Here is a 24,131-nt window from a genome sequence, read left to right as displayed (position 1 = left end):
TTGATCTGCTGCCGTGGTAAAATACTCTGCCCAAGAGCAACTTGTAGAAGAAAGGGGTCATCTGGCATACCCTTTCCAGGCCTTTCCATCACTGAGGAAAACAAGACAGGAACTCAAGGCAGGAACCACGGAGGAATACTGCTTACTGGCTCTTTTTTTTTTTTTTTTTTTTTGGCTAGCTTTGATGTACAGCCCAGACCCATCTGCCTAAGGATGGGGCCGCCCACAGTAGTCTGGACCTTCCCACATCAATCTCAACAGTCGCAACAACCCCTCACAGACATGGCCACGGGCAGGCCTGATCTAGACAATCGCTCAGTGGAGACCCCATCAGATGGCTCTAGGCTGTGTCCAATTGAAGCTAGGGCAATATCACATACACATGTTCCAAGAGACTCTAGATTTTGGAACACTTTAACTAGGAAGTAAACAAAGTAATTGTGCAGTGTCAAGTTCCTCTCCTCCATGGGCCAAACCATGTAGCAATGGGTAGGAAGATGTAATAGTCCGGACAGCCTCAGCAACACCAACCTTTGCCAATTGGATATCTCAGTCTTAATGGAACAGAGACTACTCTTCCATGCCTCTTGGTGCAATTCGAGGGTCTGTTCAGGCCTTTTGCCCATTTTTCTAGTGGGTTTTTCACCTTTTTATCTCCATTTTTCATATCAGACTGTACGTGTTCCCATTCTTTTTCTGTTTCCTATTTTTCTTCTTTTTGGTTAAAAAGGAATCATGGCTCTCTCTTTGTCAGTGTGGCTGGGGGCTGGGGAGATAGATAGCTCAGTGGTTAAGAGCACTGGCTGCTCTTGTAGGGAACCCAAGTCCAATTAGCAAGACCCACATGGTGGTTCACAAAACCTTCAGTCTGTAACTCCAGTTTCAGAGGCTCTATTGCCCTCTTCTGGCCTCTATGGGTACTGCATGCATGTGGTGCACATACAAGACACCCTTGCCTTTAAAAAAAAAATCATTCTTAAAACATCAGGTGGTTGTAGTTGCATGGACTTATGTCCTGAGCCCTTAGGTCTACTCCCATCCTTCTACATGGCTGTTTTTCTTTTGTGCCAGCCAGCACCATGCAGCTTTCATCATTATAATTTGTAGCATAGCTCGAGCTCTGGACAAGCGATGCCTCCTGCCGTCTTCTTTGTGTTCAGGCTGCTTTGTCTGCCTTGGTCTTCTGTACTTCCTTGTACATTTGGATAGTTTTGTCTATGTCTGTGGAGAAAAGATTATGAAACCTGATTGGGATTGCACTGGAGCTGTCGATTGTGTTTGGTAGACTGGTCATTGTGGACAAGGTCCATCCATGTGCATGGCAGGTCTTTCCATCTTCCAGTGTCTCCCTCGGCTTCTTTCTCCAGTGTCTTAGAGTTTTCGTTGTAGAGCCCGTTCATTCCCCTGGCTAGATTTATGCCCAGATAGTTCATTCTATTTTATTTTGGTGGCTATTGTGAATGGGGTCATTTCCCCGATTTCCTTTCCAGCACGTTTGTCTTGGGTACATGGGAAACATATTGATTTTTTGTGTATTTCTGCCACTTTACTGGAAGTACATATCAGCTCTGTGCCGTTATTGGTGGAGTCTTGTGCAGAGGCTCACCGGCTCTCCTTGCTCCGCAGAGCGCTCTCTGCTGGGCGTTTTTGTGAACTGTTCCGAAAATTCTGGAGGCCTGGCTTCAGAAACAGCCTGACAGTTTTCCTGCCTTAGCCATTTCTGGATGCTCCCCCTTGTTGTTTCCCAGCCATCCCTTTCTCGACAAGGGTTTATTCCACTCCAAGAATTCCTCCCAGGCTGGCATCCCATGTGAAGGAATGTTTCTGCAGAATCCGGTGCCTGAGTTCACAGTTTGACCAGGCCAGTGCAGTTCCGGCATGAAAACTTAAAGGTGAGCCCATCTAGGGAGAAGTTGCTAGATGTCCCAGCTTCTTCCCTTCTGAAGCCCAGTCGATTAACCATTGATTCCTTCTGTGTTTGTTGTTGTCCTCTCTCAGGTCTTACAAACACATGCACACGTATGTGCACACATATGCATGCACACACATGTATACACACACGTGGACACACGCGCGTGCATGCGCACGCACGCACGCACGCGCACACACACACACGACCATCAGTGTGGCATATTCACCTGTCCTCCCCCAACGTTTTAGAATTATTGACATGTGAATGAAATCAGTTCCGCGTCTCCGACACAAATCGTGACTATGGTCCACTAATTTATCTTTACGTCTGTGGCATTTCACGCCACGCACGTCTTTGCTGTTTTTATGCGTCTAGCCTCATCCGTACTTTGTTTCCTGATGTCTGGATTTGGGGGCACAACGACAAGTGTCTCCTTGAGAAGTGCTGTGTGCAGCTGCCCTCTGGTGCCTGTGTGCTCTCGCAGCGCACAGCAGCCTGTGTGTTACTGTGTGTGACGTGTTACTGTGGGAGATGTTTAACCACCGAGCTGTTTCTTATATATTTGGTTGTGAGCCCAGCCTTTAACCACTGAGCCATCCCTCCTGGCCCCACTGGGCTGTTTCTCCGAGGTCACTGCATCGTTAGCATTTGAAATGCCACTTCTGTTACATTCTGATTCTCTGTAAGGAGTTGGGTCCTTTCTGAACTCTTTAATCTGGTCATTGGTTTTGCTAGTTAGTTAACTGTGTATTAAAAAAAAATTCCAACTAGGCATGATGGTCCATGCCTGCAGGCCTAGCACTTAGGAAGCAGAAGGATTGCCATGAGTTCTAGTCCAGCCTGGACTATATAGTAAGTTCTGGGCCAGCCTTGGCAATCAGGTAAGACACACACGTACTTCTCAAAGCAAAAAGAAAGAAGAAAAACAATCATTCAAGCATCTGTTATGAAATACTACTTCCAGGCTTCAGGACCCTTCTGGAAGCTCCTAACCTTTCCCCCACTACAAATCAGAGAGTCAGTGAGCCAGAGACTGCTGTGCTTGCCGCCTCCCGCTCCCCATTTTGAAGAGGAGACGAGGAGACCTTTTCTCACCTACTGGGGTGGGAGACAGCCAGTCTGGGAAGAGTTCAGAAGTCACGCTCAATAGCCCTTTTACTCCCAGATCCTGTCTCTGCCATGAGCTGGGAGCTGCTTGGGGCAGAAACTGGACTCGGATCACTAGGGAGTGACCTCCCCAGCTCTGAGACTGAGGAGCCCCCACCGGAGGTTTCCTAAGGAGAAGTTTCCCAAGCCCCCTCCTTTTCTTCTTACTGCGAACACCGTATCATCTGCCCACTGCTGTCCCAGACTTAGCCTGCCACCCAATGTGCACTGCATTTGGGCCATCTGAATTGGGGTGAACCAAGACAGAGCCTGAGAGAGACAAAAATCCATGTAGATGACTACTCAAAAGCAGTGTCCCCGATTTCTACTTGAAAGATAATTGTGGTAAAAAAAAAAAAAAATGAATTGTCTTGGGCTGAAAAACCAGAGAATAAGATACCGCCTTGCACCAGGGAGGAAAGTTACAAGTCGGTAGCGGTGGCAGAGCGCCCCCTGCTGGGAAGACTGGAATCAGGCTGAGGCTCCTGAGCATGGCTTTTGCTTAGCCGCTCCCCTCCCTCTCTCTGCTTTGGAGGGGACAAACCTGAAAACGACTCCCCGAGAATTGTGTCCTTTACCGGGTAGTTAATATAATACAGTGCTCGTCATTATCAATGGTTTAAAATACTTGGCCTAATGTTCTGTGTGAATGAGGATGAGGACATCTGACCTCTCCGCCCTTTTGGCAGCCTCGGGGCTTGTTAACTGTTCATTCTAAAGGTGAGAAGACTTGCTTAGGGACTTGCCTATCCTAGAGCGGTCCCACCAGGATCCCCAGACTTGGGCTCCCGAGCGTGCTGGTATCGATGTGCCTGGGAAACATATTCTCCTGAACAATGAACTCTGGTTCTATTTATAAAATTCTGGCATTTCTTTGCCTTTTTTCCCCCTGAATACTGGCTTTCTGTACAAGAGCTCTATATTCCAGTTGGTTTTAAGGAAAATCTAGCTTATCCCGTTGGGAAAGTGTATTGATCAAAGACTATTTGCAAGAAACTAGGTGGGACACTGAGGGGCAAGTCAGTGACACTGTCCAGAAAGTGACTGGTGACACCCACTGAGTGGAAGGCTTCAGTGAGACACTCGGAGCCAAGAAACAAAACCAGCCCTCAATTCATTTCAGACCGCTCCATGGACCCAGCTTGAGGGTCACTGTGACACAGCAGGACTCAGGCACCAAGTGAGCTGGGATGGGGGCAGGGGCCCGAGCAAGAAGAAGGCGGGAGACGAATGGGGACAAGAAGAGGAAGGACTTTCAAAAGAGCAAACCCGACTCGACTCGATCTCCGGAAATGCTTTCAGAAGACCAAGGCCCTGACCCGGCACTCAGAGAATGATGGCTCGAGAAACCTGTGGACAGAAGTCTGGTGGCACTTCCGCTCTGGCACAGAGATGGCGGCGGGTCCAGCGGGCACAGCGGCCTTGACTCTTCGGTGGGAATTAGGACAGGTTCTCTGCAGAGGAGAGCTCTGAATTCATTCCCTGGCTCCGTGGAAAAGAGACTGGGATTCGTGACAGTCCAGATTTGTCCTTACGGGTCCTAAGACAACTGCATGTGTACAGAATCCCTCCTGCTGAAAACTGGGGGTAGAGGAAATAGTCTAATTCCCGGGGAGACGATTCCAGAGAAATAGATGCAATTTGTATTGAGCTGACAGAGCCCCCATCTATGAGAAGGGATAGGATCTCTGAGTGTTTCTGAAGGCAGGCATCCAAACACAACCATGAAGAAGCCAGGCAGGACAGAGAAGGGTTTCCACAGACAGACACGAGCATCCTGGAGTTCAGCGCATGTAAAGCAGGGAGCAAGGGCTAATGGAGATATCAGCCCAGCCCTGCAGTCCCAGGCCTCAGAAGACAGCAGCAATAATAATATCCCTGGTCAAGCACGAATTCAGGTCAGGAACACACTGAGTCAAATCCTCCTCACAGGGAGCTGGAGAGTGGAGTCCACAGCTCCTTTGTCTCCACGAGTGTCCTCTATGTCAGAATTTCCACAGGCTGAAAACCTTGTTACACCCTGCTGTTGCAGGCTAAAGGCCGTCGGGCAGCATCCAGGGCAGATGGGTAGCAAGAGAGAAGGCAAGGCCCTACCTTCAGGGAATGAACAATAGGACATTTGGCCAGCAAGCAGGCAAGCATTGACTGAACACATATCTGTTGAGTGCTTACAGTAAGACAAGCTCTATGGAGTTTACGAAATTAAAATAGGCGGGAAACAATAATCCCAATGAATTGCCCATCTTCCCCGGTTCTGTTAGAACCTATATGCCTTTACACCACAGACATCAATGAGTATGAGAAGGGGTTCACCATTAAAAAATGATGGCCTTGTTCTTGAAGGGAGCCCTGCACCCTCATTTGGCTTGCTGCCTTTAAATAGACTGTCTTTATTTCCTCCTTTCCCAGCTAGAGACCACATATCTATGCATTTAATTCATACACAGATTTATTTCTGACTGGGGCTCTGTATTGAACCACTGCTACTATGGTGTAGAATAAAAAATGGCAGCAGCTGAGGTTTTTGCTATTTTTGCTAATGAGAGAAGAAAGTTGTTAGCCTTCAACCATCAAGACTGCGGGGTCCACCAAAAAAAAAAAAATGTGCAATGGTGGCTCATGCCTTTAATCCCAGAACTCAGGAGGCAGAGACAGGTGGATCTCTGTGAGTTTCTGGCCAGCCTGGTCTACAAAGTGAGTTCCAAGGCAGGCTCCAAAGCTACAGAGAAACTCTGTCTTAAAAAAAAATAAAGAAAAAGATAGATAGAAAGAAAGAAAGAAAGAAAGAAAGAGAGAGAGAGAGAGAGAGAGGGAGGGAGGGGGAGGGAGGGGGAGGGAGGGAGGGAGGGAGGGAGGGAGGAAGGAAGGAAGGAAGGAAGGAAGGAAGGAAGGAAGGAAGGAAAAGGGACTGTGGCATCTACATGGGTTCTGTCTGTGAGTTTGAGGATGGAGCCTTCTATCCATAGTCCACTGAATAAGTGTGAAGAGAAGCTGGACTTTTCTCTATCATCTTTTTCTTTTCATTTTCATTTCCAGTTCTTTATTGCATCCACTTTAGAGGTAATCTTTGTGTGTGTGTGTGTGTGTGTGTGTGTGTGTGTGTGTGTGTGTGTGGATATATATGTAATTTGTTCTGCAGCTGAAAGGGTAAATGCATATTTTATTCTACTGAAGCTGTGTATTGCATGGGTGTTCGACTCGCTGAATCCACTTTGCTAATGTTTCCGAGGACACTTGCATTTGGCATCTGTATTCATTAAAAAACACTATTGTGTCCTACTTGTGTCCTGTCTCTGCTGGTAGCCAGGGTTCTTGCCTTGTAGAATCAACCAAGAAGGGCTCCTTCTCTTTTATTTCTTAGAAAAATTTTGGAGGAAGTGATCTGAGTTGTTTTCCAGATTTTTGGTAGACTCAACCAGCAAACCCCGCTCCTGGCCTGGGCTTCTCCTTGCAAACCCATCTTTCTACCTGCTCGCCAGAATCCCTCCTCCTGAGTTAGTTTGGAACTTTGTGTCCTTTGATATGGCTTGTCTCATTGGTCGGCACTCATCTTTCTTAGCAGTTCCTTTAAGCCCTGGTTTGTTTATTCAGGCGAACTGCAAAGTCCTTCACCCATTCAGTTGTGTGTTTTCTCTTCTTACTGTCCGGTTCACTAGTCTGCCAGTTTCGCTGAACTTGGCAAAGATACACCTTTGCCTTTCCTTGGTTTTTCTCTACCATCTCGAAGCCCTAGTTTTAGCCATGGCCCTCAGTGTTTCCAGTCTTCTTGCTTGTAGTGGTTTGAATGAGATTGACCCCATCCCCATAGACTCTGACATTTGAATGCTTAGTCATCAGTTAGTGGAACTGTTTGGGAAGGATTAGGTTTGATCTTGTTGGAGAAGGCGTGAGGCCAGAAAAGGGCTTTGAGGTTCCAAAAAGCCCTAGCTAGGTCAAGTCTCTCTTTCTCCCCGCCTCCTGCCTGCAGATCAGGAGGAAAAAACTCTCATTAATGTTCCTGCACCATGCCTGTCAACTTCCCACCACAATGATCATGGATTAACCCTGTAAAACTGTAAGTCCTAATTAAATGTTTTCTTCTGTAAGAGTTGCCCTGGTCATGGTATCTCTCCATAGCAACAGGACAGTGACTGTGGCATTTCTCATCCTTTTCTGTGTGCCAGGGTGCAAGGTCCAGGTGCAGTGGGGACTCTGTGCAGCAGCTCTGGGTGATGCCTGCCCTCCCTGACCACTGGGATTCATTTCCATAGAAACTCGGTATCTCCACTGGCAACTTTTCATCTCCCTGCTCCTACAGGAGGGTTTCCTGTCAGGAACAAATGTCTCTGAGCCATGGGCAAGGTCTCGGTGCTAGGGTATCAGCCTCCAATCATCTCCATTTACATTTAGCCCACAAGCAAGTTGAGGTAGGCTACGGGAAAGCCCAGCATTCTCTCTCTTCTTTGTCTAAATGAAAAGAACATGGGAGGAGGGAAACTTCCATGTAGAAATTAGCTCAGTTCTGGAAATAACCAGAATAGCTAAAGGATAAAATAATTGTATTTTTATTTATTATAAGGGGAAAACTCACAAAACAGGAATGAGAAGTCCAAGCTCAGCTGTGCCCCATGGGAATCACAGAGAGAGCGAACACCTGGGCCATCCTGCACCCGTTTTACTCCAAATCACAGAAAGCCACGCCTTAACGTGGACCCACCTCTTAAAGATAATTGGCTAACAAGGTTTCCCCATCACTTCCAGACTCACGTATTTACCTGAAAGGTCACCTCTTTGTTGAGAATTGTATCCATTCTCCCTGAGGAGATGCCAGACCCCTTGTTTGAGAGGGTAAGGGACAGCGGACTCTTGGCATGCGCACAGCTCGAATGCCAGAGATAGCCACTCTTGTCTCATTTTAGTGGCGTTTCTGCAACAAGTGTTTCTTCTTGGCTCTATACCTTCGAGAGCATTTTCCTGGACTGAATTTACTTAGAAATAGTTGTCATTGATGATGATTTCACTAAGGACAGTTCCAGGGGTGCCTTCTGCTCCCCTCCCAGATGCAGAACATCCCCTGCACAGTTTAGCGTGGTCATGATGTCACTCTGACTAGTTCTGGGGTATGTCCTCTATAGTTTGCCAACATCTTGCCTACATCTCTGTAAATGGTTCTTTCATTTGACTCTCCTAAGGCCCCCAGGCTGAGCATCCTCTGTATCCTGATTCTCCTTATGCTCCCACCCTGAGCATCCCCTGCATCCTGATTCTCCTAATGCCCCCAGGCTGAGCATCCCTTCATCCCGATTCTCCTAATGCTCCCAGGCTGAGCATTCCCTGTATCCTGATTCTCCTAATGCCCCCAGGCTGAGCATCCACTGAATCCTGATTCTCCTTATGCTTCCAGGCTGAGCATCTCCTGCATCCTGATTCTCCTAAGGCCACCAGGATGAGCATTTCTGTATCCTGATTCTCCTTATACTCCCAGGCTGAGCATCTCTCGCCTCCTGTTGTGACTCTGGTTGGCACAAAGGAGTCATCTGAGGACAGAGAGAACAGAAGACCCATGCCTGAGAGCCAGCCACACAGTGACTGCTCCTTCTGGTTTCCTTTGAAGTGCCATCAAGGTCAGCTGAGGCAACACTGGTTCTGAAGCAAATAGACAGCTGGCATGGTGTGCGGGCCCTGTGGAAGAAAGCAGTGAACTTACTATGAACTATGGTAAGGAAAGAGGGAGGAATGTTCTTCCCACAAGGTGGCCTTCTGGAAGGAATTCCATAAACTATGATAAGTGGATGCACTTGAAAGCAAAGGCATGAAGGAAATGCCCTGGCATGCCCATCTTATCTCTGTGGGACAAGCAAAGGACTGGGGGAATACTCTTGGCTCTTTCACAGGACCCAAGAGAATATTCATAAGGCAGAAACCAGATATACTTCCTCACTGTACTTGTATTTGCTTAAATTAACTGTAAATATAGCCTCATGTTTTGCTTGTTTTAATAATGAGATAAAAAGTTCTTTGTTACTTAAAAAAAATACCAATACAAATTTCCTTGGATTGGTGTTTAAGTAATAAAAAATAAAAAATAAACAATAAATAAATAAATGTCAATGAAATAATAAAAAATAAATTATCATGGAAGTAGAAATTTTTTTTTAAAAAAAAAGTTCTTTGTTGGCACTACTCTTGAGCTCAAATGCCCTGAATCTCATGATCCCCTCAGTCAGAATTTTGGCATTTCCTTCAATCCTTGGAGACTTATCCTTGCTAGCCAGGTTGGGTTGATAGCATGGAGCCTTCTAGAGCAGTTGTTTTCAACCTGTGGGTCATGACCCCTTTGGGGGTCCTAACAACCCTTTTACAGGCATTGTCTAAGACCATCAGGAATATCAGATATTTACATTTTGATTTATAGCAGTAGCAAGATGACAATTATGACATAGCAACAAAAATAGTTTTATGGATGGAGGTCACCACAACATGAGGAACTGTATTAAATGATTACAGCATTAGGAAGGTTGAGAACCACTGTTCTAGAGAGAATCCCAGTCCTTCAGGATCTCTCTTCTTCCAGGTTCTTTATGTATTTTAAATGACTCCAGCAGACGAAGTTTGAAATCGATCAAGCGGTAGAACACGCAGAACCCTGAATCGGCTATCCTGGTAAGATTTCTAGACCCTAGCGACCACTCCTCCCTATGAGAAGAGCTAGAGAAGGTGGAGAGGCAGCTCTTCGTGGGAAGACTTGGGACCATGGCTACAAAACCCAGATCCCCATCCTCAGGAGCCCATACTTTCCCCACAGCCTCAATGAGACCGAAAAGTCATCATAACGTACTGTGCTCTTAGATCCTGGTCCTCATGATCCTTATGGAGGTGATCTCTGGATCACGTCAGCAGAGCACCTCTCTTCTTCACGGCTGTTGACAACATCCTCCTACTTTGTTCCTCCATACCCCTCTGGTTATGGTAGCCATGCGTTCTACCAGCTGCTGTGTGTGTTAGTGTGCCTTCCATCACCATGATAAATAGTGGAGATAAGCAACTCACAAAGACAGAAGGCATAGCTGGGCTCACGGTCTTTGGGTTTCTGGCCCAAGGTCAGACAACTTCACTGTTTTTGGCCTCTGAAAGCTCATGTGATCTCGTGGCAGAGCAGTACAGCTCCCCCATGAAACTGAGAAGGAAGAAGGGACAGGTGTCCCACTATCCTCTTCAAGGGAATGTTCCCAGTGACCCTAAGTTCCCATCACTAGGTCTCACCTCCTAAAGTTTCCAGGAGTGCCAAGGTGGGGACTATGCCAACACATGCAACACATGGACCCTCTGATGGATTTTGAAAGATCAAAACTATAATCTATTAGCAATTTCTTGTAAAATTTTAAAATATTTTAACTTTAAAAATTTTCATATTCTATTACAAAAATTTATTATTATTATTATTATTATTATTTTATTATTTTATTATTAGTGTATCTGTGTGCATGTGCAGGTGCTCTTGGAGTCCAGAGGTAGTAGACTCCAGACTGGAGTCACAGACAGTTGCACTGTGAGTTGCCTAAAGTTGATGGAAGGAACTAAACTCAGGTCCTTTGCAAGAGCAACATATGCTTTTAAAATGCTGAGCCATCTCTTCAGCCCCTAATCTTTATACTCTAACCAGAACATTAAACATAATTATATCCATTTGATATAAGTGTCTGATATGTTCCTCTAAAATGTGGTTTTTATTAGAGAGGTCGTTTATGACAACAGAGTGTTATGGTCAAAGTCCGGATCCTCAAAACACCATCATGAGACCGAATCTGATGCAAAAGCAAGGAGTCTTCATTGCAAGTTAACTCAGGCCTCTCCATCCGTCTGAAACAGCAGCAGCAGCAGCAGGAGGAGGAGGAGGAAGAGGAGGAGGAGGAGGAGGAGGAGGAGGAGGAGGAGGAGGAGGAGGAGGAGGAGGAGGAGGAGGAGGAGGAGGAGGAGGAGGAGGAGGAGGAGGAGAGGAGAGGAGAAGAAGAAGAAGAAGAAGAAGAAGAAGAAGAAGAAGAAGAAGAAGAAGAAGAAGAAGAAGAAGAAGAAGAAGAAGAAGAAGAAGAAGAAGAAGAAGAGCAGCAGGAGAGACCCTAAACAGCACAGGGAGGGGATTTTTATAGTATCCAGGCAAAGAGGGTGGGCTCGGGGAATTCCAAACCTATATAGCTACAGATTTGGGATTGTCTGCCCCCCATGGGGTGAGGAGTTGCCCATTTCTGATTGACTCTTCCCTTTAGGAAGAGAAGTCCGTGGTGTCTGGGGTCAGGGAGAGGTTACACCTCTAGACTATAGGGAGCTACTTCCCTGGGCTAAAGTCAGGGAGAGGTCATGCCTCTAGACAGGGACTGCCTCTTGCTCAGGGATTGGTTGGGTTTTCCTGCTCAAGGATTGGTTGGTTTTGTGTTTCACTTGGTCAGGGGCAGAGATGGCTCTGATTTCAGGGTCAAACTGTGTTTCTTTCACTACTCCTTTTTAGCCTTTTGGCTCTAATTTTAGGGCCAAGGCATATTTCTTCAACTGGCTCTGATTCTAGTGCGTTTCTTTGGCTCTGGTTTCAGGGTCAGGGTGCTTTTCTCTGGTTCTGGGTTCAGGGATAAGGCGTTTCTTTTGCTGGCTCAGGTTCCAGATCCTGGGTGTGTTTCTTTCACTGGTTCTGGGTTCATAGTCAGGGTGCTCAGGGATTGTGCTATGGCTACAGATCTGCTGGGGCCTGGGTCTCTCAGAGAGAACACACATGAGCTGAGTCATATGTCATATGCATGTCCACTGCCATTCCATGTAGCATTCACAGTGCACCATTGTTATAGGCAAATATGGGGCCTGGTAGGCACCCATAGGGACATCCTGGTTCTTCTATCCCTAAACAAGGACTTAGCCGGAGACACTTGGGTAGGAACAGAAGAAGAGAGTTTAGTAAGACAAAGATGCACTTCTCAGGGTTGAAGTAGGGGCAGAGCTGGAGAAAGGCCAAAAGCTCAGTGTGCCCTGACCCATGACTAGGGCATCAATACAGTACACACACTCCTTTTGCTCAGGCTCTGGTGTCTGTCAATCTTGGTGGGAAGGGACTTTCCCGCCTCCTTTCTTTTATATGCTAATTTTGACCTCACTTTCCTGCCATAGCTCAAACATAAACCTTCCTGGGAACACAATGGTGCAGGATCAGCAGACCTCCAAATGACCACAAGGGAAGCGAGTCTTGGCATAATTGAGTGAGCAGGGTGTTCACAGTTCTGAGGAGCCAGTAGTCCATGAAGTTAATATAGTTCCAAAGGTTGCACTTGACCATTAGAAGGCCGTTAGGTCAGACACAAGTGGGCAAGGAATAGCTATCAAGGGAAGCGAAGACAGCCCAAGATAGAGTGTAATTATACTCTGAACCTGCAACCTTCCGACCTCTCCACAGTCGCTGGGGCGCTAATCAGTCCAGCAGTCTACAAGGTGGAGCTTCTAGTAAGTATTGGATCCTTTTGTTCACACGAGTTTGAGCAGAAGAACAAAAAAAGATATGGCTTATGCTTCAAAGAAAAATCACAGGGCAAGGAAGAGTGCTTGCCTATCACGAGACCACCGAAGTTCAGGCACACCAGTGACCCCGGCTAGAGAGACTTCATTCACATACAGTGTGTGTGCATGAGAGCACACAGGAGGCAATGCCGTGCCGGGGTCTACTGAGACAGGGAGGGCTGATCAGAAGGCAGGTAGAGAGGGAAGTGAGAGTTAGGCTTGGAGATTCTTCCACATGTTCAAGGCCAGCCTGGGTGACTTAGTAAGACCTTGCCCACCCCCCTCATAAGTAAAAGGAGATCTAGGGGTACAACTCAACGGTAGAACTACCGTGCTTGAGGCTGGGGTCAACTTCCAGTGCTGCCAATTAGGCCTTGGAAGACAGCAAGGGGGCAGTTGTTGGTGCTCATGGAATGGCTTACTATGTCCAGGGAACTGTATAGAATTCTGGGGGTACTGTTTTTGGTGATCAGGGTCTGGGCTGGGCGTTTTTTACTTTTCATGCATAGAACTGAATTTCAGGCACACGGATTTGCAAAGTAGCCAGGAAACCTTATCCAATAGCAAAGCAGCACTGCAGAAACATGCTGTCAGAATGACAGTGGGCCGCATTAGCCAGCATACTCTAGGCCAGGGTCCCAATTACTGTTTGTGGCTTTTATGGACTTCAAGAGGAGTAGGATGACTAAGGGGCATTGCACTCTGTTTTGACTGACAGATTTTAGCTACGTTATCTTTTTCCCTGCTGTGCATGCCCCTTCCTATAATGTATTTGATTTTAATCATAGGCACTCACAAGTATGCATAGGCATAAGATGGTAAATAGGGAACTCTCCCAGCAAGTTCACTTAGCAAACACAGTTTGCCTTATGGGGCAGGCACCTAAAAACCAGTTCAGGCCAGGTCAGACCTCCTGTCCTCATCCCGAACATAACTAGAGTATTACTGAATACAATCTGTTCGATGGTCAGTTGGAGGAGGCGAAAGTTATCCCGATATTTGAAGAGGATGTGCCTGCAGTTTCCCACAGGTGTGTACAGGAATCCTGGGTTGCTGACAGTTACCAGGTGTTTTTCCAGAGTGTGTGTGTGTGTGTGTGTGTGTGTGTGTGTGTGTGCATAATAGGTGGAGGTGAGGGGTCTCAGGCTGCCATGTGCATTGTTAAAAGAACGGTTTGTACATGGCCCAAGCCAAGAAGAGTTTCAGCTTTGGAATTTCCTCGGCTTGTAACACCTTTAGCTTACATAAGTACTGTTCCGCGTTCTCAAAACACATAGAGCTCCAACGGTTTTCCTATTCTCTCACTGCAACAGTGGGTATGAAAGATGCATTTCCGCTCTCAAGAGCAGAAGATCCTGGGTCGCAGCCAGTCCCTCCCAGCGGAGTGGTTCCGCTCAGAAAGCCGCTTCTTTTAAGCTTGGGGCGGGTCCTCCAGAGCACCGAGACTAGAGGCCAGAGCGCTCGCCGCCTCGTTCTCTCCGCCTCTGCGTCGCTCAGGAAGCGACTGCACGCTCGCGCGTGCGTACTGAGCGGCACCAGCTTTTACGTCATCGCGGGCGCGACGCCCCGAGGGCCAACTTGGGCTTTGGTCTGGCGGGGTGGTGGCGGCGAGAGCGGCCGGGAAGATGCCAGTGGCGGTGATGGCGGACAGCGCCTTCAGTTTCAGAAAGCTGCTGGATCAGTGCGAGAACCAGGAGCTTGAGGTAGCGCGGCAGAGTGGGGCGGGCGGGTGGGCGCCGTTTCCAGGGTAACGGGCCGAGCCGCGGCCTGCTGGGAGAAGATCCCCCGATTCATCAGGCTGCGGTTCCTGACCGTAGTCGAGAGACGCTTCTTTGTAATGTTAAGATAAAAAGTTCACTAACTAGGCTGGGGGCGGTGCCACAGGAATCTCATGGGGACACACTTGAGGCGAAGGCAGGAGGATTACCGGTAAATTGGAAGCCAGCCTGGGCTACGTAAAATCAAAACAGCAAAAGAAATAGGAGAAAAAGGTTGCCTGATTAAAGGAGACGGCAGCATCATGATGCGCTTAGTAGACCTTTGTTGAATGGATTAAGGAAAGACAGGCCTCTCTAACTACCCGTTTTTTTTTTTGTTTGTTTGTTTGTTTTTTTAGCTTATTCATATAGCTTAGCTTTTTTTCCTATAATGGGCAGAAACACAGTGCTTTAAGAACCTTTTAGAAATATTTCTGTAGGAAATCGTGAGTTTTTCTTTAATTTTTTAAGTTTGAGTCCTTCCGAGGTGATGCCACTTAAATGTTTGTGTGTATATAGAAACGGTACCCCACTGGAGGTAGTTGAGAGCCGACAACAGATCAAAACTCTCTCCTCAGATCCTAATCCTTGATTCTTTCCTAAGATTTTTCTGCGTCTGTAGTAGTACTGGAAAAGGGGCTTACTTTTTACATCTTGAATTTTTCCCTTTTCTGAAAGTGTATTAGGAAGTGAGGTTTTTCTCCTCTTTTGGTCCCTGTAGGCTCCTGGAGGAATTGCCACACCACCAGTGTACGGCCAGCTGCTGGCTTTGTATTTGCTTCAGAATGACATGTGAGTAGTGCCTTATACCTAAATTAAGAAGAGCAGCAGCTTCCACGAGATTAGGCAAAAGTACACACACAGCCCGTGGGTGTCTTTTATCATAGTTCCGTTATATCTGTTTCCCATTCAGTCGTAATAATCATTAAGTTAGAATTTTTTTGTTGTGTGTGTTTTACATACATCTAAAAACCGTGGCAGGTTCTTGAGGAAAGACTAGTGTCAGGAGCCATTGACCTGTCCTCTTTTGTCTGAAGGCACACATCTTAAATCCCAGCACTTGGGAGGCAGAGGCAGGTGGATCTTGAGTTCAAGGCCATCCTGCTCCACAGAGTGAGTTCCAGGACAGCCAAGGGTACACCGAGAAACCATGATTCAGGGGAACACTGGGAAAGGCAGGAGGCCTTAGGCATGTTTTTAATTAGTCTTCTTGGGTCAGAAGCAGGATGTCTGAGTGTGCTTGAGACAGAGGGCCCCTGTGGCTCCAAACCCTTTGTCATATTTTTACAGACACAAAACCGAGTTTTTCAAGTATTTACTTATAATTTTTTCTGTTTTTGTAATCACGTGTGTTATGACTGTTCTAACCCCTTAAGCCCTGTGCCCACTAGAAGGGCTCCTAATTATAACAACACTGGGCACACATGTATTATGAGGGGTGTGTCAAAGCCTTTAGATGGATACATTGTTTACATCTGAGTGGTCATGCAGGGAGTTTTATGCAAGTCTATGGTTTGAATGTTGCTGTAGTTTAGGGTGTTATTGTTAATTTTAAAAAGTCAGCAAAAATTGAAAAAGATTACCTTGAAAAAGATTATTTTATATCCTTTTTTTTTTTTCCTGGAAAGCTACTTTTCATCAGAACAGATTGCTATAATACTGAATTGTCCTGTGAAGTATATTGGCAGGAATTGTTCCATGTGCTTACCGTAGAACCTGGCCATTCCATGAATTAAGATGACTTGTTCTTAATTTATCTCTGTAAATTAGGAATAATGCAAGATATCTTTGGAAGAGGATTCCACCCGCTATAAAGTCTGTAAGTACTCCACAGTGTATCCCCATTGATTTAAAGATAGTGGAATCGCCCTAAATGACAGCCTCCAGTCTTTCCTTTCCCATACTCATTACAGAAGCTGTTGTTGGAATGCTTTCTCTGACAGGGCGGCTCAGTAGTCTGTTCACGTGCTGATGAGGCTTCTTAGGCCTGCCTCTGTGTGGGTGGCGAGTGAGGGGCTGGAGACTTCAGCAGACAATTTGGTCCTGTGATGACAGCTGTTTGGGAACTGGGGTGGTTTACATGGAAAGTCACTGCATTAAGATACTTTGTTAAACCGGGCGGTTGTGGCGCACGCCTTTAATCCCAGCACTCGGGAGGCGGAGGCAGAGGCAGGCGGATCTCTGTGAGTTCGAGACCAGCCTGGTCTACAAGAGCTAGTTCCAGGACAGGCTCCAAAGCTACAGAGAAACCCTGTCTCGAAAAACAAACAAACAAACAAACAAAAAAAAAAGATACTTTGTTAATTCAATTTCTTACTTGGGATGAGAGATTAATGCAATAATCTGAGAAAAGTTTCTTGCCAAGTAGAATGGAGACTTTGTTTCACTGTCCTTCCTTTCCCTGACTTGTATTTGTTAAGAGTGGATCAAGAGGCAGGGGAGCAGATGGTATGAATGGGACCTCTGCCCTTGACATAGCCTCGCTAATCAGCTTTCTGATAGTTTGTCCTAGCTGAATAAGTGCCAGCATCTTCAGTTTAAATAGGAGTTCTTAAGATAGTTGATACCTGAAACACTTTTTTACTTTCTCATGCTTTATAATCGTTGTTTAAAAATGTTAAGTATATAAATTGTTGACATTACTGCTCACAACAGTTTAGAATCAGTCAGATCCAACCTTTGGATGTTGCAAAACCATTCTGTCACTTGCAAAGTTCATAGTCTGAAACAGGGCATACACGTTACAAAAAGAGAAAGGTTTCACAGCCCATACCTATGGGCTGCAGGGTGGACACAACTCTTAGAAAAGTAATTGTGTCTCCTAAAACCAGTAGTGTGTTTTAATGATATAGCTAACAAATTTTGTGTCATTTCTGAAATTTTGTTTGACAATCCAGTCATAATTTCAGAGTGAATTCTTTCAAAGGCAACAATATTTATTGCAGGCAAATTCTGAACTTGGGGGAATTTGGTCAGTAGGACAGCGAATCTGGCAGAGAGATTTCCCCGGGATCTATACCACCATCAACGCCCACCAGTGGTCGGAGACTGTGCAACCAATCATGGAAGCCCTTAGAGGTAGGGTTTCTTTGTGGTTCAAAGTCACGTCGCACTAAGCCTGCCTTGGAGCCCTTGGAGCTGTAGTCCTGTGCTGCGTCCAGTCCTTAGAGTCCTTGGATGTGTGGTGTTGTGCTGTGTCAGTCTTTAGAAGTAGGCAGTTCTGATTTGTTGGTGTTTTTCAGGCTTGCTCTAGATCTATGCTGGTTGAGTCTTCATTTCCTTCCTGGGGTTTTCTGGGGAGCATGGCGGGAGCCGAGGGTGTCACTACTGGTTCCACATTGTAGTTACTCCATTAGCCATATTTCCTCTCCATATCTTTGTAGGGACAGGAAGGCTAAGACAGGGTCCTTGCTGTATAGCTCATTCTGTCCTTTACTCTTTGTGTTACTGGTATGAACCACACATGTGACCTTGTGAAAGACGACAGAGCAGGAAATAGCTACTTTGAATAACTATGAGCCGAATTTCAGGGTAGACATGGGCAGGGGAAGGAGTGTGGGGTGACATCACCTGAGTGTAGTAGAGCTGCCTGAGAGCTTGTGTGGAAATATCCCTGGGAGGAGCCATTGGGGGGTTGATTGACAGGACTGGGTTCAACCTGGTAAGTACAGGCTGCCTTTTCCAGGTGTCGGGCTGCAAATTCATAGGCAAGACTTGGGTAAGGGCTCCCTACTCATCCAGTGAGTGTTATGTGGAGTTTATTCTTTCTAGTACCACCTCACACTGGATTCCAGCCCACAGACTGGAAGCACACATTCCATCTAGTGAAGCATGCTGGAGTTGGATCTCTGGAGCCAGACTTTTGAGTTTTCATTTTGGCTCATCTGCCTGTTGAGCTTCATTTCCTTGTTAGGAGACAAAATTGGAGAGTTAACTTGTAAACACTGAGACACTGTTCTATGCATGAAGATTTTCTTGGGATTTAACAAATCCCCAGCTCCCCAAATGGTTTGTCCCATTCTTTTCTTCTTTTCTCTGTAAAATGCCAGCTTGGTGAGGACAGGCTCAAAACAGATTGGAATTGCTACAAAGTTTGATGTTTTGCTCTTTGGTGCATTATAAATTGTTTTCTAGTTAAGAGCAACCACAGCTTCACCTGTTCCGGTCCCACGACTTCCCTAAACAGCACTACTAGCTGAGGACCAGGAGCTCAGACACAGACCATGGGGACAGAGTCCTCAAGCCATAGCACCTTCAGTTCTGTCCGAACCACTCAGTTCCATGAGGAAACTGGACATGTCTCGGCTGAAGAGCTTGGCAGGAGAGCTGTTCGTTACAGAAAGCAAGAAAGGGGGGGCAAAACACTGAGGGGTCGTGGCGGTCACTCTCACCAAAGCCTGAGGGGGATGAAGGGCCAGTCTTACTGGACTCTAGAGCAGGATTGATTCCAGAGCTGTGGAGGGATGTCAGCTAGGGCTAGTTGGGGAGCAAACGTGTGGCATATCTGCATCCATTGTCGGCCTCCTCCTGCCTCTGTATGCTCTCCATTCTTGTTAGCCCTCCTCTGCCTCTTCACACACCTGCTGCTTTTCTCTTCCATTCTCATCGGCTCCTGTCTATTCCCACTCTAAAGTCTGGCCAGAACGCTTGAGCTATAGACAGTGATTTTAAATGCTGGGAGAGGATTATGGTACACATTTCTTTCTGCATGTATGTTCCTGCCATTGCTGCCTTCTTTCTCCCTGAATGTCTGTCTTCTTCATAGGGAAATTTCTGCACCTCTAAGACATTCTAGAAGTCTACTGGAGGTGGTAGACTCAAGCAGTATGTAAGTGTAAAGACAGCAGAGGAGGAATGGTGGCATTAGGCTTAGTGGGGAAGGAAGGAGTGCCACTTAGCATCAGTGTGTTGTTTTGGGGAGACTGCATACCATGGTGTGCGTTTAGTGGTCAGAGGCTTCTCTCCTTCCACCTTTACAGGGGCGGGGGTGAGTGGGGTGCAGCACACAAACAAGGTCTCCAGGCTTGGGTAGCAAGTGCCTTTACCCGCTGAGCCGTTTCCAGGTCCATTGTGTCTGCAGTTTTTCAGACCTGTGAGAAAGCCCATGGCTGAGGGCATACCCCATTTTGGTTCCAGTTGTGCTGTCAGCAAGCCCGTGCTCACAGGAGTACTGCAATGGGTGTTGCCAGACCTTAAACACCGGTGCCCGAGCAGGCGTGGACTGTGAAGAGTGGTCTGCACCAGGGACTAGTTGAAGCAAGAGGCGCCTGAAGGACCTGCATTGGTTGACTTGTAAAAGGGGGTTTCAGTGTGGCAAGAGGTTGGTTCTACATGTCCAGTTGCCTCAACTGTGCACTATCAAATCTGGATATTTATTAAGCAGGTTGGCAGCCTTCTGGAGGAGCCTTGTTATTACCAAAAGGGCACTGGACAGCAAGACTGGCTGGGTTGGTGGGACATTTGTCTCATTCTGGAGTTTTCTTAATGTGGGTGTGTGAGCATGGGAAATGCAGAAGGCTGTTTCCAGGAACATCTTGTGCTGGGGCCTGGCAGCACCTTCCCTTGAGAGTCAGACCTTCAGGCATGGGGTTCAGGATCCTGACTTGAGGCACATTTGGAAGTTAGGGACAGGTGCTGGGGATAAGGCTTGTGCCTCTGCACCAGAGGAACGCCATGTTGGAGACCCTCCTGAGGGGCCGCTGTATCTCAGCCATTCTGCTAGTGTTTGCAAGTGAAGTAGAGAGCAAAGGAAACTGAAAATGTTTGTGCTCTAAATTGGTAAACGTTTGCTTTCTTAAGACTGGGGTCTTGTGGGTGTTGTTTCCCACCTCTAGCTTGTGTTGACATGGAATGTAGGAATGTGTGTGTTCACTCAGAGTATGGGTCCCTCATACCTTCTGGCTGCAGTGTCTGCTTGGGTGGGTCTAGTCTTGCCTGTGAATAAAAACTGTTTAAAAGTCCTGTTCTCTTGGTTCCTGCTGCTGACCGCCCCCCTCCACGACAGATGCAACGAGGAGACGTGCTTTCGCCCTGGTCTCTCAGGCGTACACCTCCATAATCGCAGATGACTTCGCTGCCTTTGTCGGCCTCCCTGTGGAGGAAGCTGTGAAAGGTACTTGGACTTGCTGGTTCCCTACAGGGAACAGAAATCGCACCAAGCATAGGTTCTCTGTTCCTCCTCTGGGACTCGAGGAGAATGATTTTTGGGATTTAGGTGGTGGGTTTTTTTTTTTTTTTTAATCACCTCCATATAGTGCCTGTAACCAAGCTCAGGAGTGTCCCTGTGGCGTCTGTGTAGACATTCGCACAACTACTCAAGAAAGCTCTTCTCAGCTGACCAGATAGCCCAGGTTTACCCTTTCATGCTCAAAAAGAGTTCTGTCTCACATTACATTTTAGTCACTTCTCTGGTTCCTTGGCCATGCCTAGGTACCTGTTGCAACTCTTAACCCACTGTTCGAACACTGCATGTACTTGGTTACTTTGTTTTACAGCGATTGGTAGTCTTGATTCTTCAACTAAAATAGGAGGCCATCAAATGTCATTTCTTCTTTAGTTTCCAGAACCTAGAATAGCTTCAGGCTCAGAGGACAGTGGGTGCTGGAAGTTGTGGTGTGGGTGGCTGTGTTTTATTTTGTAGGCAGTTGGTTTTGGTATGGGCGTTAAACCCAGGAGCCTCCTACACCTGCATGATTAGTCCTTACTGCTATAGAGTGCTGCAAGGGGCAGAAGAGAACTGTTGGTCTATTTGGAATTGGACTAATTAGGTGACTACTACACAAGACCAGACAGTGGTCAGTGATTACACCAGCCCTGGAGAGTAAAGTGGGCTTTCAGAATTTTCTGGATATTTCAGAAATAAGTTTATCCAGTCCCTGTGGTAAGCTTTATAGTAAATACACAGCACCTTAGTGTGGCCTTAGTGCAGTGACAGAGGCAGGTGTGGGTCGTGCTGGGACCTGTGCCCTTCTCCATCTGTGTGTGGACTCTGCACTTTCAGGTGTATTGGAACAAGGATGGCAAGCCGACTCTGCCACAAGAATGGTTCTTCCCAGGAAGCCAGGTAGGTGAATCCTCAGAGACAAGTGACATCAGAGCAGAATGACGTGGAAGGTCACCTGCTTAAGACTTCTGTTCTATGACTGACTTTTGATTAGTTGTTCTAGCTTTCCTTTCAGGTCAGTCCCCTGCCCTGCCCCTACTGTTCCCACCCCCATACCTGCCCTTTATCTCACCTGGCTGGCGGGGAGGGGAGGGAGGTTGGCGGGGTGGGGGGAGGGGGAGCTGTTCATTCTTGTATGTGCCTTTTCCTCCTGAGTACAGGAGTGTCCTTTTCTGCCAAGTCTTTAGAGCTAGGTGTCCCACCCTCATCACAATCCTCCTGCAGCAGCCCTACTTCCTTCACCTGCCCTGGGGGCCTATTTAGACAATTGTCAGTGTACTACCCCAAGGTTGTAGATCTTAAGGAAGCTGGAAGCTAAAGTGTTTGAAGTGGAACACAGTCACATCGCCATTTGAGAAGCAAGTGTTTGTAGTGGGGGTGAGCTTCACAGTCCTGACGTGACTTCTGTTGCTTGTCTGTAACTGTCTTTTTCTTCTTCTGTTTAGCTTCAGGAGCCCTGGATGTTTCCTTTAACAGGTTTATTCCCTTATCAGGTACATATTTTCAAATGGACATTGTTAAGTGTTTTATTGTTTGCTAATGCATTTTCTGTAATGGTTAGAGATTAAATTCTCCAAATGTGTAGTGACACACATTTCTACAAGAAGGAAAGTAGGCTTCCCCGTAGCTGTGCCAGAGTGGTGATATCTGCTAGCCTAGACATGGAACTACCTGCCATCATGCTAGGGTCTCTTGAGGTTCTGGAGTGCATGCAGAAGGCTCCACAACCTGATGTGCCAAATTCATTGTTAGCGTGTAAATCCTGAGGTTGGATCCTCGTCCTTGTGCTGCTGTAGCTGTTGACAGTGCAGTGTTCTGCTTGGACCAGGCACATGAGATGCACTTAGAGCTGTTCTTCACCCCGTGTCCCAGACACCGGTGCATACTTATCCAGGTAGCGCTGTGGTCCTAAAGAGATGCTGCACACTAGACATGTTTGAGTCTTCACATAGCCTGCTGCAGCAAACGCAGTTATTCTGAGGCATGTTCATATTCATTTGAGAAACTAGGCTGTAAAAGTGGAGACAGCTTGCCTGCTCTCCAAAACCTTCCAAGCCTCAGACAGGCATGGTTTTTGTCTAAGATCAGGTAGCACTAATACAATTACCTTATTAAAGTCCTCCACAGGCTGGTGACAGGCTGGGTGCTCAGTCACACCACTGGCTAACTTCAATTGTGCTTCCCTCGTTATTTTGTAGAGCCTGCTCCAGTCCCACCAATCCCCAACGAGCAGCAGCTCGCCAGGCTGACCGACTACGTGGCTTTTCTGGAAAACTGATAGATCTGAGTTCAAGATTCACCTTCAGCCCCTGTCACTGGCAAACAGACGTGGAGTTTTATTCCAAGTTTACTGAACAGGGCGAGCACCTCGGTGTCCTTTGGGTGTGATAAAATGCACATAGAAGATGAAGCGGATTGAACAGTTTCCTCCTCAGACACTGCTGAATGTCCTTGGAACAGTTCTCATCTGTCTGGATCACTTAGGTTGGAGCATCAGTATTATGCAGCCGGTTCTGTCAGCGACTGGACTCGAAACACAAGCTGTCCTGCTGCAGGGAGCAGAGAGGGTGCTGTGGCACACACCACACTCTTGCGTACCATTGGCCTCCAGCTGGAGTGATGTGCTTGGGGTTTGCAGAGGACTGTCCCCAGGCAGTGACCAACCCTCATTGTCTCTCACACTCTGGAGAATGTGCTTTCTTCCCACCCCAGAACAAGGAATCACTGCTGTGGGATCAGAAATCGCCGAGGAGTGCAGAGACCGTCTCCTGGTGAGGGGCTTGTGCTACAGTTTTTCCCAGTATGTGCAAGCTTCCATTGCATGAGATGTATGGTGCACAGTGAGAATGCAGCTGACGTGTTCGCGTGAACTCTTAAGTTCTGATGTCTCCTTTCAGAAGAAGGGAAAGGCATGGAGTGCGCTGTGTGCTGAAGGAAGCTCCTGAGCGGGGAATGGCCCATGCAGCCTTCCTGCCTCTCCCCATCCTGTGTAGAAATGCTGAATGCATCTATTTTTGTTCATGTGTGACAGCCCTTAAAGATTTGAGGTGGTTAATGTATCTTCAGATTAAAACAGCCCTGGTTCATTTATTCTGCATTTGTTCAATAAATATTTAATTGAATTCTTAAACTGTTCCATCTAAAGCTCTTTCTAGAAATTTCACATCTTGGTCTTACTGTGAGTACAGTTATAAGTTTGTCCTTGTCTCAGAAATATTTTATTTAAGAGTTAAAACCTTTTTTTATTATTATTATTTGGGAATTCCATACATGCTTATAATGTGTTTAGTTCAAATTCATCCTCTTTTTCTCCGATTCATCCCCTAGACCAGTGGTTTGCAACCTCCCTAATGCAGCGACCCTTTAATAGGGTTCCTTGTGTTGGGACCCTAACCACAAAATTATTTTCATTGCTACTTCAATACTGTAATTTTGCTACTGTTAGGAATCACAATATAAATATCTGACATTTCCAATGGTCTTAGATGACCCCTGTGAAAGGGTCATTTGAGCCCGCAGGGGTTGCAACCCACAAATTGAGAGCCACTGAGAAACTATTTGACCTGTGACTCTGGTGAGCTACATAATTTGTTTTCATCGATTCTTTAAAAATCATCTGACAATATTTTTTAGATTTCCA

General features: G+C 46.7%; 1 protein-coding gene across 1 annotated transcript; it reads left to right on the top strand.

The window, feature by feature from the left end:
- Positions 1-14,113: 14,113 nt before the first annotated feature.
- On the top strand, positions 14,114-23,621 carry Cops8 (COP9 signalosome subunit 8). The gene is made up of 8 exons (XM_038340238.1): positions 14,114-14,274; positions 15,050-15,120; positions 16,099-16,147; positions 17,274-17,406; positions 20,333-20,440; positions 21,329-21,391; positions 21,937-21,984; positions 22,690-23,621. The coding sequence occupies exons 1-8, from the start codon at positions 14,197-14,199 to the stop codon at positions 22,767-22,769; spliced, it is 630 nt and encodes a 209-aa protein (XP_038196166.1). The 5' UTR covers positions 14,114-14,196; the 3' UTR covers positions 22,770-23,621.
- The last annotated feature ends 510 nt before the right edge of the window (positions 23,622-24,131 follow it).

The sequence above is a fragment of the Arvicola amphibius genome, chromosome 8, assembly GCF_903992535.2.
Source record: "Arvicola amphibius chromosome 8, mArvAmp1.2, whole genome shotgun sequence".
NCBI classification, from domain to species: domain Eukaryota; kingdom Metazoa; phylum Chordata; class Mammalia; order Rodentia; family Cricetidae; genus Arvicola; species Arvicola amphibius.
Note: the sequence above shows the minus strand (reverse complement) of the source record. Positions and strands in the feature narration are given on the sequence as shown.

What these genes read in the sequence shown, in the direction of transcription:
- Cops8 (XM_038340238.1), top strand. Translation starts at nt 14,197, where the DNA reads ATGCCAGTGGCGGTGATGGCGGACAGCGCCTTCAGTTTCAGAAAGCTG. An exon ending in TGTGGAGGAAGCTGTGAAAG is followed by an intron (nt 20,441 to 21,328) that starts GTACTTGGACTT and finishes CTGCACTTTCAG; the next exon opens with GTGTATTGGAACAAGGATGG. An exon ending in CAGGTTTATTCCCTTATCAG is followed by an intron (nt 21,985 to 22,689) that starts GTACATATTTTC and finishes GTTATTTTGTAG; the next exon opens with AGCCTGCTCCAGTCCCACCA.